General features: G+C 36.8%; 1 protein-coding gene across 11 annotated transcripts in view; it reads left to right on the plus strand.

The window, feature by feature from the left end:
• LOC5575667 (dachshund homolog 2) overlaps positions 1–18,409 on the plus strand; it is a 149,895-nt gene that overhangs the window by 62,099 nt on the left and 69,387 nt on the right. For 7 of the 11 annotated variants that reach the window (XM_021848256.1, XM_021848262.1, XM_021848263.1 and 4 more), the window contains exon 2: positions 16,211–16,237. The exons of the other annotated variants lie outside the window; for them this stretch is intronic. In XM_021848256.1, the coding sequence (XP_021703948.1) occupies positions 16,211–16,237 (27 nt within the window). The remainder of the gene's footprint in view (positions 1–16,210; positions 16,238–18,409) is intronic. 11 annotated transcript variants of the gene reach the window in all.

The following is an 18,409-nucleotide window of genomic DNA, read 5'->3' on the forward strand; positions in this document are numbered from 1 at the left end:
ACTCTTACATATAACTAGTGTTGCATTTTTGCCTTGAGGTGGAAAAACATTGACAGAAGATTAAAAAATGCGCTGACGTTCATAATTCCTTGATATATTCAAAGGTTATTAGTAATGACGATAAAAGATGGAATAGATACAAATTTGTTATTATAATCATGAAACGAGCTCACCAGTTGGTAATCTATCCATGACTGAAGACAAATTCACACTCGCGCAACGCTTTTTCTCAATGCATTACGATAGTAAAATCAAATTGAAACAGTGTTAACCATTTATTTGACAGTTAGGCGTTTCGGTCAACATTTGTTCTTGCATCGAACCCCCGTGCAACGGTGCTACCGAACCATATTTTCCCATTTCTGGAGCGCTTGTAACGCCCCATCCCAGGCAATTATGCAGTGGGAAAACAAGTCGTCAAACCGCTTATGCCCTCTGGAGCAGCGCGTTGCCTGAACGTTTACCGCGCGCAGCACAATTCGCATACATTTCATAATTCCATTTCATTTTACATTTCAATTCTCGTTCTGTGTCTGTGGCTTCGTGTCGTGCTCTCGGACTGGGAGATGCCATTATGGATGGTGTTTGAGGCGGCGGCATGGAGATACGCGATCGTGATCGGTGTCCGTCTCCGATAATCATCAGCAAGAGTCATGTAGTGTTGCTGCCCACCTAACCATTCCAGTCCAGCAATGGACCCGACGAAAACAACCGCCCGCGGGATTCTGATTGAATTGCGAATCGAATGATGATTTGAATGCTCGCGAGATTCGATTCGTCGGTGGCAGCGAACCTTTTGCGGTGTGGGCAGAAATCGGGTGCATTTTGAACGCCCAGAAAACCTAATCGTACCTGCGCCCTCGTTCTTCGATGGGTTATTCCGGAGGGCACACGGTGTGTCTGAAACCGCTATTGACGAAAAAAAAACTCTGAAATTTTCGGAGATGGAGCTCGATCACTATTTATTTTAAGTGCTGGATGCCAAATTTGTGTACATTTATTTTCGGTAACAATGGTTCCAGCCACACCGTTTCCTCTAATCGGTTTTGTGATGGCCGATGAAGGTTGAATTGCCTTCTTTCTTCTGAATAAATCTCGAAAACAAAACTAATTGCCGCCCGAGTCAATTGTTGCCGCTGCCGTCTATCGCGCGCGGTTCATTATAATAAATCAGTCAATCTTCGGAGTTCGGAGGCGCTTCTTCGGAATCATTGATTATCCCGTTCGGGCCACTTTCCACCTCACCTCACTCATACCCATAGCTCCTTTTAATTACATTCGAAATCTTTCAGAAATTAAGCGGAACTAATGGTTAAATTCGAAACGAAGATTTCAATCAGCAATATTATTACCATTGGGATTTATCTGCTGTCTGGTGGTAGTTTCACCTTTGTACTCCGGCTGCTGATGGTTATTTACAAATGAACATTCATTACAATGTGTAGAGAGTTGCCAACGGAAAGCCATTAATCATATTTGCTGCTTTGCTTCGGAGCACAAACCTTCGGAAGCCAATCGGCACACATGAGATGCGATGCTGCCAAACAGTTAGGAGTCAGTCAGTTTTAGAGAGACCCCGGCCTTTCCGAGCAGAAACATTGTGTGGCCAGTGCCAGTCGACCTTCCCTCTCCGGCGAAACAAAACAAAGTACCACCAGATCAATAAAATATTTTCACATAAAAATATAAACAACGGCAGAACGGCGTGTATTTTATGCTACTGGCATTAAATCTGTTATTGGCTGCAACGAAAGGTGATTTTCTTTCGTGTTTTATTTTCCCGCTGCCAATAACCTGGAGGATGCTGAAATTGTTGTTGACCTCTGCTTACTACTTTATTGTAGATGGAGGATGATGATGATCAGGGTGATGGGAGTAGGACCGAGGCTGAGACCAAGTGTGTGAACTGTCTGTCTATGGGAACGTGTGAGGATTCTTTTGTGGCCTTTTTGGGAAAGGTCAGTGGAATGAACGGACTCTATTTAACGGACTCACTAGCAATGGAAGGGAAAATACAATGTTTCGTTACCGAGCAATTTGAGTTTTTCCTATGAACAAATGAGTTTCTGCTCCAACTATGTATTCGAAGCATGCAAACAGGTTTTTCGATGTACTTATTCTGAAACTAAGACGCTTTGAAGATTATTATTATCTTCAAACATTGTCTTATATTGTCTCTTATAAATATATAAATAAATATTGCAAATATTGTCTCCTATGTCTTAAGAAGATTCTTGGTGTCTAACAAAACCTTAAATTTCTGCCATAGATTTTGCCAGAAATAATCAATGGATTTGTCAAATATATCATAAATATCGCCAAGCTTGTGTCAAGAATCATATCAGCAGAATTTATGAATAAAGAGAGATAATGACTAATGATTCTAATGATTCTTCCTGCTATTTCTTTTTAGAACTTTTTTTTAAAGTATTTTGAAAATTCCTCAATGAGTCCCTCTGTGTAATGTACAATGCCTGTTTTGTGAATTTTTGTTAGAATCTCACTAAAAATTCCTCTGTACATTCATCAATTACTTTATCATTACTTCAATTGCTCCATGAATCCTTATACGCTTCCTTGAAAAATCTCTACAAAATTTCCTGCGAATCCACCCATTTTCATGCATTCCTGAAGAATTTTTCAAAGGTTCAAAGGTCTAACAGCTACTGCTTCTGTTTCCTCACGCCTGATATACAGACAGTCCATAGCAAGTCAGAATCACAAGCAAGTCTCTTTGTCATAAAATTACACCTATATTTTCCCACATGAACTGGCGTAGATGCAGGGGTATATCCGATCAACTCTGCGCCAGTTTTGAATTCATCATCAATTTCTCCCCCTTCCCCTCTTTGGTCTGCATTCTGACGTGTCAGGCGCCATTGTTGCTTAAAAGTAGAAGATCACCAGCACCTATACACTGAGGGTGTCTGTTGGTCCCAAGCAGTCATCTGGTTGGTTCCTTGATCTGGCGATACTGCAGTAGCTATCACGGGCGGCCAATAAAGCTTAAGGCCGCACGGGACGTCATCATAATCACCCTATCCATTTCAAGAAGCAAATCTCAAGAACCACTCCATATATCGATGCGAAAATGTATCACTATAATTCTATATATGTAGTGCACAACCCGATAAATTTTCAGCTTCATCGGTTCACTAAAACTCGAGATTTGCTTCCACAAAGTTTTGATGATTAATGTTAGAGTGAGACGAAAGATAGGGAAAATAACACGGTCTCCCGTGTCCCCTTAAGCTCAAGCTGGATTGCTTTTCCAAAACCTACAGCACAACAACTTTTCTTTCGTTTTTCTCATTCTTGAACATTATGTGCAGAATTTCCTGAGCAATTCCAACAGAACTTTTCCCAAGCATATATGCATAATATTTCCGTGGTGAATTTGTCCAGAAACAAAATTCACTTTGATACAGCAAGTAAAAAAAAACAGATGATCCTTTAAAGACAGCATTCGAATCTGTTGAAGGATTGTTCAAGGAGTCGGTTACTAGATTGTGGGAATGTCTAGGAGATCCACTTTAAGAAATTTCTTGAAAGAATCTACCAGAAGTTATTCTTTAATGGTTCCTCAGAATTGCTTTCTGAGTAGTATGTGGTATTTTGATTGGGTTGCATGTTCCAGTGGGACGAGCGACGGAATCAAGACCAATCGTGTTCGGTTCGCGTTATTCCAGTGCGAAAAGCTCCGTGTTCAGCCTAGGATCGATTGCCTGCTGATAAACTGGTGTTCTCGTTTCATCAGTTTCAACCCATTTCAATCGTTGCAAAGCTACTTTTATGTTATTTTCATACGAACTTTGAACGGTTCGTCACTACAAGTGCCGACTTATTCCTGTTTCCTTTGTAACCTTTAAATTAAGAGCGTTTTTTTTTCAAACATACTTTCAATAGTTCGTCACTACATGTGTTATTTCTGTTTCATACAATTTTAAAATACACACACTTTTCTGTTTTCGACATTACTTAAATAACCTTGGAGTAGTTCGACATTATGAATGTCGACTTTTTTTAAACTTAATTCATCATATTTTCAACCACGATACTAATATGCAAAACGAGTTTTAAGTAAGAGTTGTGTTTTCCCTCCCTATCAATGGATCGTATCATGGACCAAAGGTGACTCCCATATCGTTTTCCTCTCTCACTAACCACACCTTTCTCTTGATTATCGTGGAGATGCAGAGGTTTTCTCGGTTTCTAGAAGCAACAATCATTACACAATAACGTTCCTCCCCTTCTCAATTGACTGTAAGGACTTGGCCGGTGCCGTTATTGATCAATAATATGAAAGCTGCTAAAATTGCACTTCGAGAATAAGCGGAAAATCCCATCCCTTATTAATGTGGATCGAAGTGCAATTTCGACCAGTTCTGATCAACCACAGAGTAGCAACCATTGACATGTACAGTCAGTCTATGCTATGCTATGCTACGCTATTGGTTAATCAGGAATTGCTCTACGAATCATTCCAGGATTTTTGCAGCGATATCACTGAGGGGATAGGAATAGCACCGAGGAACCTCCTACCAAGCATTTTTACCTTTCTTAATTCTACAAGTATTTCTTCAAAATTCCTTCAAAAATCATACCTAGAAGTTTCGCGATAACTTTAACTGAGAGCTAGTAATTATCTCTTCATAAATTAAAATGGAATGGTGTTTATGTGTCACGAGTTGGCTTGAGAACGATTCAATAGATTCAAGAAAATATTTCACAGTTGCGTTGTTTAAAGGCTGCCACGTGTTCGTGCGTTGAAAATGTTAAGAAAGTCTTCGGAATAGTCTGAAAAACGGAATAGTCGATAAAATTAATCTAGGCAAGACGAGGTTTGCTGGGACCACTAGTTGTTATTAATTTATGAGGAAATTAGAAGTCAAATTTATTCTGTCTTCTTACACTTCTCTGTTTTTATGTATCTTTGTGGCGACTAAACAAAAAAAAATCAAAAAATCAATTGACATTTTTTCAGTTCTTTTTTAAAGTATTTTTCGAAAATTGATTCTTAAAAGGAATTAAGGAATTTGTGAAGTTTTGCTATAATTCCAGAAACTCTTTTTTCCTTCAAGCGAAGTTGTTTGTTTCGATGATTCATCCAAAAACAATTTTTGAAAAATCGAACAAAAAATCGTTTTGGTACATCTATATGCAATTATCTGAATTGCACCGATTATTCTATTCTAAAAGCCGTTTGGAGTAAGGCCAAAAATAACAGCAAAGATTATTTCAGGAATGTGTCAAAATCTTGCTGCACAGAATCTTTCAGGCAGTCGGTAGATAAGACATTTTCCTAAAACCCCAAGATTTTTTCATTTTTTTTTTTTTTTTTTCAATTTCTTTATTAGTATCATTCTAAACATTACATTCATTATTTCTTATATCTAGGTGTTCTGTGTTATTAGACAACACTATCATCCTAATTTGGTAAAACAAATCTAAGATTTTATTAACATTTTGTTAACAACATATTACATTTCATTTGCCGTAGCAGTTCAGATTTTTTACAGGTGAGTTGATTTCACCTGCTTATAAGAGAAAAAAAAAAGTTTTTAATATACTTAACCTAACTTAACCTAAACATATAACGCATTAATCGTGGCAATAGTAGATTGTAACGATTTTTGCCTGAAATTATTGATTATTTTATTTGACATTTGTTCCAATGTTTCAACATTGGATATCCTATGTAACTCATTGGTACTATACCAGGGAGAAAACCTCAGAATCATTTTCAAAATTTTATTTTGAATTCTCTGCAGAGCTTTCTTCCTGGTATTACAACAGCTAGTCCATATTGGTACAGCATACAACATGGCTGGCCTGAAAATTTGTTTGAATATCAAAAGCTTGTTCTTAAGACAAAGTTTTGATTTTCTATTAATAAGGGGATAGAGACATTTTACATATTTGTTACATTTGGCTTGAATGCCCTCAATGTGATTTTTGAAAGTTAAATTCTTATCTAGCATGAGTCCTAGATACTTAACTTCATCTGACCAATTTATTGGAACCCCTCTCATCGTGACAACATGTCTACTTGAAGGTTTCAAATAAAGAGCTTTTGGTTTATGTGGGAATATTATTAGTTGAGTTTTGGAAGCATTAGGAGAAATCTTCCATTTTTGCAAGTATGAAGAAAAAATATCCAAACTTTTTTGCAATCGACTACAGATGACACGCAGGCTTCGTCCTTTGGCGGAGAGGCCTGTGTCATCCGCAAACAAAGATTTTTGACATCCCTGAGGTAACTCAGGTAAGTCAGATGTGAAAATATTGTATAATATTGGTCCCAAAATGCTGCCTTGGGGAACACCAGCTCTTACAGGAAGTCTTTCAGATCTGGAGTTCTGATAATTAACCTGAAGTGTACGATTTGACAGATAACTTTGAATTATTCTAACAATGTATGTTGGAAAATTAAAATTTTTCAATTTTACAATCAAACCTTCATGCCAAACACTGTCGAATGCTTTTTCTATGTCTAGAAGAGCAAGACCAGTAGAGTAGCCTTCAGATTTGTTGGAACGGATCAAATTTGTTACACGTAAAAGTTGATGAGTGGTCGAATGTCCATGGCGGAATCCGAACTGTTCATTGGCAAAAATTGAATTCTCGTTGATGTGGGCCATCATTCTGTTCAAAATAACCTTTTCAAAAAGTTTACTGATGGAGGAAAGCAAACTGATTGGACGATAGCTAGAAGCTTCTGCAGGATTTTTGTCTGGTTTTAAAATTGGAACAACCTTAGCATTTTTCCATTTGTCAGGAAAATATGCTAATTGAAAACATTTGTTAAATATATCAACTAGAAATGATAAGCTACTTTCTGGAAGTTTCTTGATGAGGATGTAGAAAATTCCATCATCGCCAGGAGCTTTCATATTTTTGAATTTTTTAATAATAGTTCTCACTTCTTCCAAATCAGTCTCCCAGGCATTTTCGAAAACGTTCTCTTGATTGAGAATATTTTCGAACTCCTGAGTAACTTCATTTTCAATTGGACTAGTAAGTCCTAAATTAAAATTGTGCGCACTTTCAAACTGCATAGCAAGTTTTTGAGCTTTTTCGCAATTAGTCAGTAATAATTTGTTTTCCTCTTTCAATGCCGGTATAGGCTTCTGAGGTTTTTTCAAGATTTTAGATAATTTCCAAAAGGGCTTAGAGCCGGGGTCCAATTGAGAAATTTTATTTTCAAAATTTTTGTTTCTTAAATCTGTAAAACGTTTCTTGATTTCTTTATGCAAATCCTGCCATATAATTTTCATAGCAGGATCACGAGTGCGTTGAAATTGCCTTCTCCTCACGTTTTTAAGACGGATCAAGAGTTTAAGATCATCGTCTATAATCACGGATTCAAATTTTACTTCACATTTTGGAATTGCAATGTTTCTGGCTTCAACAATGGAATTTGTTAAAGTTTCAAGAGCATTGTCAATATCAATTTTAGTTTCTAAAGAAATGTTAACATCAAGATTAGAGTCAACATACGTTTCATATATATTCCAGTCGGCTCGTAAATAATTGAAAGTGGAGCTGATAGGATTGAGAATCGCTTCATGCGATATTTGAAATGTAACAGGGACATGATCAGAATCAAAATCAGCATGAGTAACTAATTGGCTACAAAGATGACTAGAGTCGGTTAAGACCAAGTCAATCGTAGATGGATTTCTAGAAGAGGAAAAACATGTGGGGCTATCAGGGTATTGAATTGAGAAATATCCTGAAGAGCACTCATCAAATAAAATTCTGCCGTTGGAATTACTTTGAGAATTATTCCATGACCGATGTTTGGCATTAAAGTCACCAATGACAAAAAATTTTGACTTATTGCGAGTCAATTTTCGCAAGTCAGTTTGAAGCCAATTAACTTGCTGTCCAGAGCATTGAAAAGGCAAATAGGCAGCTATGAAAGTATATTTACCAAACTGTGTTTCAACAGAAACACCTAAAGTTTCAAAAACTTTAGTTTCAAATGACGAAAACAGTTGATGTTTTATACGCCTATGAATGATGATTGCAACTCCCCCACATGCCCCATCAAGTCGATCATTACGATAAACAAAAAAGTTAGGATCTTTTTTAAATTTGGATCCAGGTTTTAAATAAGTTTCGGTAATAACTGCTATATGCACGTTGTTAGCTGTAAGAAAATTAAACAGCTCGTCCTCTTTACCATTCAGAGAACGAGCATTCCAATTTAAAATATTTAAATTATTATTTGGATCCATTAGAAAAACGTAATCCAATAACAATTTTATTTGTAAATTTTACACCTACTTGGACTGCTTCAGTCATAGTGGTGGCTTTGAACATTGCATCAATCATTAGATTCAATTGTTCAGTTAGAAAATTAAAATCAGAGGCAGACATATCATCTGATGATTTCCCATTGGAATTTTCGGTAGACGAAGAAGCGGGGTAGGAGTTACCTGTGGCGGTAGGGTTTTTTCCATTTGATTTGAAACAAGTAGAATGGGTACTCATGGAACGAACAGGGGAAGAGTTCAAATTACCTGCTACGATATCGGCAAAGGATTTACCGTGGGTAGATACATTCGAAATTGAAAGATTCGAACGGCTACCCGACGGATTAAAATTTGTTTGTGAATGAGCATGATTATGATCTTCCTGGTGGGTATGATTCCTAATCAAGCGATCGTTAACTGAAAAATGAGCATTGTTCGATACTCTACCAGGCAAATTCCGGAAACGACCGTTATCGTAACGGATATTATCTTTCATCTGCCTGGCACGAGCCTCAATGACTCTTTTGCGTGAAATGCATTCCCAAAAGTTAGCTTTGTGAGGGCCCTTGCAATTGGCGCATTGAAATTTTCTGGTATCTTCTTTCACAGGACAGTCGTCCTTAGCGTGAGAAGAACCTCCGCAAATCATGCATTTAGCATCCATGCGACAATTTTTTGTACCATGACCCCATTTTTGGCACCGACGGCACTGAGTGGGGTTCTGGTAATTTCCTCCAGGTTTCTGGAAATGTTCCCACGTCACACGGACATCGAACATAAGTTTAGCTTTTTCTAAAGCTTTAATATTATTTAGTTCTTTTTTGTTAAAGTGAACTAAATAATATTCTTGAGAAAGCCCTTTCCGAACAATGCCAGATTGGGTTCTCTTTTTCATAATGATTACTTGGACTGGGGAAAATCCAAGTAAATCATTTATTCCATTTTTGATCTCTTCAGGTGACTTATAGTCACTTGAGAGACCTTTCAAGACGACTTTGAACAAACGTTCAGTTTTGTCGTCATAAGTAAAAAATTTGTGCTTCTTCTCTTCAAGATATCTGAGAAGAAGTTCGCGATCTTTAAGAGTTTCCGGCAAAACGCAACAGTCTCCTTTCTTTGCGATTTGGAAGGAAACCTTGATTCCCCTAATGGAGTTCAAGATCTCCTGCCTAAATCCCCCAAATTCGGAACAACTGACCACGATAGGCGGCACTCTTTGCTTCCTCACTTGAATCAAAGAGCCTGGGCTAGAGGCTGCTTCGATTTGGTGTTCGGAAAATTTGTCTAGAGCATCGAACTGATTGCTCATTTCAATACAATTATTCATTTCACCCTTGGAAGAAACTTCGCATTCCGGGGAAGCGTCCTTTCTTCCATTCTTGCCACGTGTAGTGACAGTTTTAAAACCCACTTTTTTGGAAGGAAGTAGTGAATTCAGCGATTCACCCTTCCTTTTGTTAGTTGTTGATACCATGTTTAGTTAATAAACGAGAAAGACGTGACCTTCGAGAGGTTTTTTCCCTAGACGGTGTCCAAGAAGGATTACCACCGCTAGCTTTCGCCAACGGGTCCAACGAAAAATCGAAGGCACGGGTCCAAACAAGGATCGTAAAGGGATCAATAGTAGAAAAAATAGTACTGAAAAGTACTGTTTAAGTAGCACTGAAAAGTACCGTTTTTAATTTTAGCACTGAAAAGTACTGTTTGTGTAGCACTGAAAAGTACTGTTTTATTGCTTTAGGTAGTTTTTAAGAAAACTTCCAAGAGCAGAGAAAATTCGTGTACGCACAGCACGAAGGTACGATGCGCACTGAAGATTTTTTCATGATTTTTTGTATCATTTATTGTATTTTTCTAAAAAAAAAACCCTTACAATGCTATCCTCTAAAGATGTAACAGAAATTGATCCAAGCATATTAATGAAAATCCTACAAAATTATTTTAACTAGAATATCCACAAAACATTCCAGGGAAAATTTGTTGGATAAATCATGGAAGAACGATTATTTTATTAATTCCTAATCGTATTTCATCGAGAATCCTAAGAATGATAGGAGTGAAGTATGAGGAATAAGGAGTGTTCAATGAGAAATGAGCAATGATGAATCAGGAGTGAGAAGTGGAGAGTGAGGAGTGAGGAATGAAAAATGATCAGTAACGAATGAGGAATGCGGAGTAAGGAATGATAAATGAGAAATGAGGAGTGAGGAGCGAGAAATGAGAAGTGAAGAGCGAGAAGTGAGGAATGAGGAATGAGGAGTGAGACGTGATAAGTAAGGTGTGAGGAATGAGAAATAAGGAGTGAGGATTGAGGAGTGAGGAATGAAAAATGAGAATTGAGGAATGAGGGGCGTGGAATGCGGAATGAAGTGTGAAAAATAAGGAGTGAGTTGTAAGGTTTGGGGATTAGGAGTGAGGAACGATGAATGATGAATAAGGAATAATGAGTACATATTGAGGAATGAGGAGTGATGAGTTAGGAATGAGGAATGATGAGTAAAAAATGAGATATGAAGAGTGGGGAATGAGGAGTGAAGAATGAAGAGTGAAGTGTTAGTTTTTAGGAATGAGGAGTAAAAATAAGAAGTGTGGAATGAGGAATGATGATGGTGATGAATGAGAAATGAGGAATGAGTTGTAAGGAATGAGGAGTAGTGAATAAGGAGTGCGGAATGAGGAAAGGGGAATGAGGTGATGAGTACGGAGTTAGAAGTGAAGAATGAGGAATGAAAAGTGAAGATTGAGGAGTGAGAGTTAGAAATGAGAAATGAGAAATTAGAGTGTGGAATAAGGAATGATGATGATGAAGAATGAGAAGTGAGTAGCGCGAAATGAGAAGTGAGATATGAGGAGTGAGGAGATATGAGTGAGGAATGGGGAGTGAGAAGTGAGGCATAAAGAGTGATGAGTGAGAAACGAGAAATGAGAGATGAATAATGATGAATTGGGAAAGAGGAGTGTGGAATACGGAATGATGATGATGATGTAGAAACAAAATGTTGTCACATTTTTGGAATACATGTATGTTATCTATAGTTTGCAAGAACTCAAGGACAACATGAGATAAATGAAAGATAATATGAATTTATTTATTGTTTGTTTACTTATCTAGTTTATTTGGCAGGCTCAGACGCCGTAGGGCATAACAGAGCTGAAATCTTTTCTTTTTTTAGATTAATGAATATATTTATTCATTGAAGATAACAGAAGAAACTTTTTTATGTATTATTATAACAGTCAGTCTTGTACAGTGTTTCGAGCGATGAAGTTGTGCTGGAATTGCTCACAGCTTCAATTCAGCTGATCCTGCCATTAGATAGGCTTGTGGGGGTTCCTCCCTCCGGGCACAACAAAGTTCATCAGGAAACAACGATAACAAAGCGAAAGAAAGAAGTGAATGCGAATAGTAAGGGAAAGTGAAAATCGCTCCAAAATTTACGTATCAATTTACAACCAATCAACGAATTTAAAGAAAAATCATATTAAATTGCTCATGATACCTATCTTTGATTTATTCTGCACAAGACTATCATAGCATTTGAAACGAACTACAAGAGATTTTTGTATAGATGTCTTAACACACACAATTAGTGATTTTTTGGATTTCTTGGCTCATTTTTTGGCGATAGGCTCAGTAAATTTGTCTACAATTTTGACAAAATTGGGATATTCAATAAGGATCTGTTGGGATTCTGTTATTATCTGCCGCACACGATGTTGGTCAAGGAATGCACACAGAAATTGTTAAGAACAACTAAGGGTTTAACCACGGAATTTTGCGAGAATTTTTCCAATAACCATGGTACGGAATTATCAGGCTAGTAAAGTGATCACCAAAGGAACTTGGAATAAGACGTTTTGTTTGGAATCCCTGACCAGGAATTGAATTTTGAAAAAACTGAGAGTATCTCTCACTTATTCCTGTCTGCTCTACATACTATACATACTATCTACTACCATTTAACTACTCTCTACCTTCTAATAGGAAAGGCTCACAACCTACTAATATAAGGCTCATTCAGATAACCTAATATTTAAACAAACCTGTATGTGATAAACTGAGGCAACTCTATTTATGTTATTGAGAGCCTTGTCAATATGTAAATCATTCTACAACAAGTAATATTTTGCGTTTGAACATCTTTTTTTAAGTATGATTGTGCTAAATTAACCTTTATCATTTGAAGAAGGAAAACATAAATTCTACATAATTATTGATTCAAAAACGCCATATTATAAATCTGGTAGTGAGTCACTTCTTTCACTTGGTCACTTTTTTCGACCCCTTTAAAGTCACTATTTGCAATAAAAAGTCACTAAAGTTACATTTTTCTGGAAAAAAGTTACTAAGGCGCTATTTTCGTATTTTATGATCATTATTATGAAATTTAGGTCAGCATGTCTAACAACAGCAGAAAGTTGAAATTTGTTATTATAAAGAAAAAAAAATAGTGTAATTTGGAAATCAAAGTAACAAGAGATTCTTAGATAACTTTCTGGAAGAATTCAGGTAAATTTTACATTGACAATTCCAACATAATGTTAAACGTGAAACAAAATTCTAGTGGAAGTTTTGAAGAAGATTCTAGCAAAAACTTAAAAATATTTGAAAAAAAAATGTCGGAAACCAGGGACAATATCGGACTGGCTGCTTAACCTTAGGCTACAGAAGGAATCTTAACTTTCTGAAAAAACACGCTTTGAAACGCTTTCGGAAGATAAACCAAAGACGGCTAGAATAACCCAAAAAGAAAAATGCAAATAATTCGTGAAAAACTCTTCCAGGACTTCAAAAGCAAGTGCTAGTTATCATATCAGAAATTACATTAGAATTTCCAACGAATAAACTTTACATTTTTCCATTGTAAATAATTGATACTGTTTTTTTTCAATTTAAGTAAACTACTTATATACAAAATTACATGTTTCTATAAAGAATTCTTGAACATGCTAGGGAATCTGTCCAACAGATTCAATCTGTTCATAAATTTCAGCAACACATATGTACCTGATATAAATAAATTTCATAAAAAGGACATTTTTCATCGTTTATTGTTTGCTTCATAAACAAAGTATGAAAAATTAATCATTTTCAGGGTCGTGGAAAATATATAACGTGAGGTAACGAATATCCTTGAGTGATATGATTGTTTCCAATAGTTCATTCATTGAAAAGCTCAGTTGAAAAGTAAATAATTTAAGTACGCATGGAATCATTTTCTAATTACATATGTACAACATTCATCTAATTTAGTTTTCCTAGAGGTCGTCAAAAATCAATTGTTTTCTGGAATTACCTACTTTTTATGTGGAAGAAAAGATTTAAGTCAATAGAAAAACAGCCACAAATTCAGCCTGAGTTTATTATTTTTGCATGTTTTTGAATTTTGGATTTCACCGTGATGTTTTTAGAATATTCAGAAAATCATTCATTCATTTTTAAAGAAATCTGCCACAAAGTTGTCTGCAATCGAAAATTTTCTCATGATCATCAATGAATTTTGACCAGTTCCTCATGAACAGGAATTTCGTTAAGAATTCTATCACGAGTACTTTATCTGGATTTCATGTATTTGATAAACTACAAGTTTTCTTCCGGCTGAAATCAGAAATTTAAAATAGTAACGTATACCAAGGCAATATTGGACTCGTGATAAAATGTGGAATGAAAACTCCAATGCGTCATCTTTTTGACAATTTATGGCAATCAAGTCTTATCCCGGGCAAGAAAGAAATATTGCAAATTACTGCAGTTCTCTAGATTCCAATTTCACCTAATATGTAGGTTAAATATTATCCACATGAAACGTATTTGCATTTCTAGTCATTTTTATGACTAATACATGTAGTTTTGATGTCGCGAATACCATTATTCTGATTGACTCTTGGCCCCGACATTACTCCGAATTCCAACATCATAAGACATTCCAGATGACTGTTCTTCCGGGCAACAGTATTCGGGCAAATATTTTAGATAAAGATAAAAGATAGATGAAAAGGCATGGCCTTCTGTGGTACAAAAGATGAAATAGAGAGAGTTAAATCTAGAATTGATTAAGTTCACAGCAATCTGTCAAATTGGGTTCCCAATGGTCAAGTTGAGTTTAGAAAATGACACTTAGAATGGTACCCGACAACTATAAATAAATTTCGTCTTGGATGTTACAATAAAGTTATGTTCGACTACTGCTAAATGTCACTTGTTGAGAGGTTGGTTCAATTGAAATGAAATTAAAAAAAAAACATTATTGAGCCTAAAACGAATTTTCTTTCCTTTTTTAACATTAACTACTATTCCCCCATCAAGCATGAATCCAAAATTGGGAACGGAATAAATTATTTTCCACCTCATTTGCTTTTCCCAATTGCTCGTATTTTATGCATTTCGCCAGACAATGTTTTTCTTATGCTTGTAGAAACCTAGACCATGTCTGCTATTTGAGCAAAAGAAAAACGACTTCTTACTGGCCCGCCAAGAAAAACGGTGAGAAAAGCCCTTCGCCTTCCATCGCACCGCCCCTAAGAGGGGACAGTTTTCCCCATCTCCGATGATAAATGGCAATTGGTCAGCTTGTTGGTGGTGCCGGTGGAGGTGGTTACAAGATTTTCTCACTACTGGTGGCGACAGGACTTGGGGTCAGAGCAATTCTTTTTCCCAAGGCTGCATCCGGCAAAAAAAGAACATTTGTATCCACCTTCTCCCTTAACAAGGGGGGAAACGAATAAAAAAAAGGTTGCAAAAGTGGTCTCTCCAACTAATGTTTTGCCATTAAAGATGGGTGGGTAAGGAGAGGTGGCAAATTGTTGAGAGGGCTTTATTTTATTGCGAATTAATGTCGAACAACAGTCCGGAGTCACTAACCTGTTCTGCTCATTTCGTTTTTCATTATTATGAGGGGGAGATGGAAGGTGGATGGAGCAGTAGGCTGGGTCGTCGTCGGAAGAAAATTGCCAGCGACCTAAGCCTACTACGGAGTCAAACGAAGGCAAACTAATAGTCGAGGAGTCAATGTAGGCGTATCGTAACAGACTGATGGGGAGTTCACATATGTGTTTCCAACTTGTAGCGTGTGCTTTACTTTTCCCCCTCATACTTTGAGGGGGGAGGCGGTACACAGTGGTTTCATTTTTTTCTACGAAGCGATCATAAATCATTTTTTTTTACAATATCTTATAAAAAAACTTCTTCAAGATATACAAATCAATTATATTGTGTTCTTTAACTCTAATTGTTTCAATTGATTTTGGTTTACGAAAACAATAAACAAAATGTAATAATAGCTTAATTTTTTAACACATTTTCTTAAAACATAAAAAATCTACTCGGGAATTCATGGCGTTGCTATACATATTCTACAGGGACGTTTAAAAAATGAGTTTACATTCTTGAGAACATAATTGACCCATGAAAAGGTAAGGGACTGAAAAGCAAAACAACTTATTTTTTGGTTTTTGGCCTCTTGGTGGTACCACTGTACTGGTGGCTGAAAGTGAGCCTCATCGCGAGGGGAGTGAATTAAATCTGAACAGCTATTGAAAACCCTAGTCGTGTGCTTGATGAACCGTGTAGTTTCATTCTTCCTGTGGTTGTTCTGTGAAAGATAGATGTGCCTTTCATTATTCAATCTTTCAATCGATGTTGTTTAATAGACGTTTTGTACTCTAGTGTGTGATTTTTCTTTGGTTTCCTTTTTTCTATCGCAAAATAATTGACGTTCTGTTTCTTTGTATTGATTGTACTAACGAATGATAGATGTTTTCCTACATATATTACGTGTCTATTCAGTAAATGTTTGTTCTTTCCTACTGTACTTATTACACCTGTTTGTTTCGTTTGCAAAATTCACTATCCCATATTCGAAGTTACCGAAAAACCAAATCCCAAACACCCACCGAAAGCAAAGATTCACTGAACGAATGGACGATTTTTCTTTCTTTTTTAATTTCAGATGCTTATCGATAAAACCACCTGAGAGGTAGGCGCATACAAGTTTAGCCCCAAAAGAACCTATCAATGAGCGTGTGTTTTTTGCGCGTGTAAATGAGTGTGGTTGAGCTTCCCTTCATCCCCGCCACAAATCATTACCCCACAACCCATTGGCCAAAAAAGTCAGCGAGCAAGATCATCCGCGAGCGCGCGAAAAAAAAGTCCAATCGACGCAGTAGGTATATTCCAAGGCACATGAAATTTATGACACCATAGCAAAACCCAAGAATCAAAAGAATGCAATCGATTTTCACACCACCACATTCCTCCTTCTTTCGGATGATTTTGTTCTCGCGAAACAAGATGGCCCCCGGTTCAATCACAACATTGCACGCGATTTTCACGAGAGATATAGTCGTTAGTACATCAAGCTATGGCTGATTCAATTTATTGACCACTCGTCCAGTGGGGAAGTAGTTTGTGATGATTTCCGCTCATAGATTTATTTTTCCGCCCCATTGTTCAGTCACGAATCGACACCGATCCGAGTGTTCGGTTTGGTTCAGTGTACGTAACAATCGGAATTGACTTTAGCCAGAAATCCGACACACTACTCGATCATCAATGGTCCACATCGAGGTTTAAAACAATGAAAACCGATGATGATGATGATGACGGGCCGATTTATTATTTTTGCAATGGAAAACAGATACGACACGAATTCGGATGCATCTATCATCGGGATATTGGATAACGGGCGCGCGTGTATATAATATAGATTTATTAGTCATAAATTAACCTGAATTGCTTTCTTCTGTTATTTTTGGTTTCCATTCGGTACGGTTGTTGGATGGTGGAGGAATATTGTAAGGTTGCGATCATAAATTAATTTCGAGTAGTTGACAGCGGTAGACCGCAAAATATTGTTTTGTTTTAGGGTAGGAAAAGTCGTGGGATTTGCATGCAAAATGAAATCCATTGGAACATGGTTTACATTAAAAATCATAGTAATTTACACGATAAATCCAGAAATGTCAACATTTTGGCATTGACTAGCTAGTATAGATTTCAAACTTACTATTAGACGATGACAGTTTTGTTTCCACACCCAGGGAAATAAGCCGTATAAGCCAATGAATTATGGTTCAAATTTAAAGTTATTTAGAGCAAAAACTAGTTTCAAGTTTGAATTGAACCTTTCCATTAATCTGGATTAGTTTCATTTTGTATATATTTGACTGATTTTTGACATTTTGTTGAAAATAAAAATAATTTTGTTAGACATGACGATTTCATTGCCGGCAATATTACGCGATACGGAAAGGATAATGATTATCTACTCAAAGCTCCCCCAAATTGACGCGGTTTTGTTTTTGAATCGCTTCAAGCACATCTAGACTGACGCGACTAAAATCCCTGTCACTATCGCCGTTAAAAAATCGCGTTGATTTGGGTGACCCTTCAAAGATAGGCCAGCGACTCACTGACCCCCTAATAGATGTCAAAAAGCTCAATTGTAGGGAAGGGAATGGTCCGGGATTCACTGTAAGCAAGTGCTACGACCGGAATTAAATTGTTGGGAGTGACGTTGCTAAGAAATTTAGTGTCTCTTCATGCGTGTGTCTTCCAGGGATGAGGCACAGGTATTTACACCTTGTCTTCTTGCTTAAAAGCTTTGGTTTAAGCGCCATTGCTCGGTCTTTGAAACGAGTAAACAAATTGACCCTACCTTTTGAAATAGCCCAAATTTCATTGAAACTAAGTACTGGAACAAGATAATCCGATCTGATCTATGAATATCATTCCTTTTGTAACGCATCTGGTATGAAAAACGATGTTTTCTAAGTGGTTTTCCACATGTGTTGTACGACCTACAATAGCGCAACCCTAGAAGTTTTACCATTGAATAAAATACGGTTTCCACAATGATTTTCATTCACTTTGTACGGAAATATATAAAATGACGATCATTAATGAAGGGGTTTTCGCAATTCAATACGTATACTTTTCAACAGAAGCAAACACTAAATGGCACTATCAAATTTTTCAACTATATGACCGCTGCAATTTTTCATCAGAATCACAATTATCACAAGCGAAAGGAAAAATATCCGGGTGGCGTAGCACCAGACGAACTGCGTAAAAATCTATCACGCATAAAACAAAAAAAACGTGATGGGCAGTTGAAAACACAACCACTCACAGCGTGGCCTACTGCGTT

Source organism: Aedes aegypti, chromosome 2 (assembly GCF_002204515.2).
Source record: "Aedes aegypti strain LVP_AGWG chromosome 2, AaegL5.0 Primary Assembly, whole genome shotgun sequence".
Classification (NCBI taxonomy): domain Eukaryota; kingdom Metazoa; phylum Arthropoda; class Insecta; order Diptera; family Culicidae; genus Aedes; species Aedes aegypti.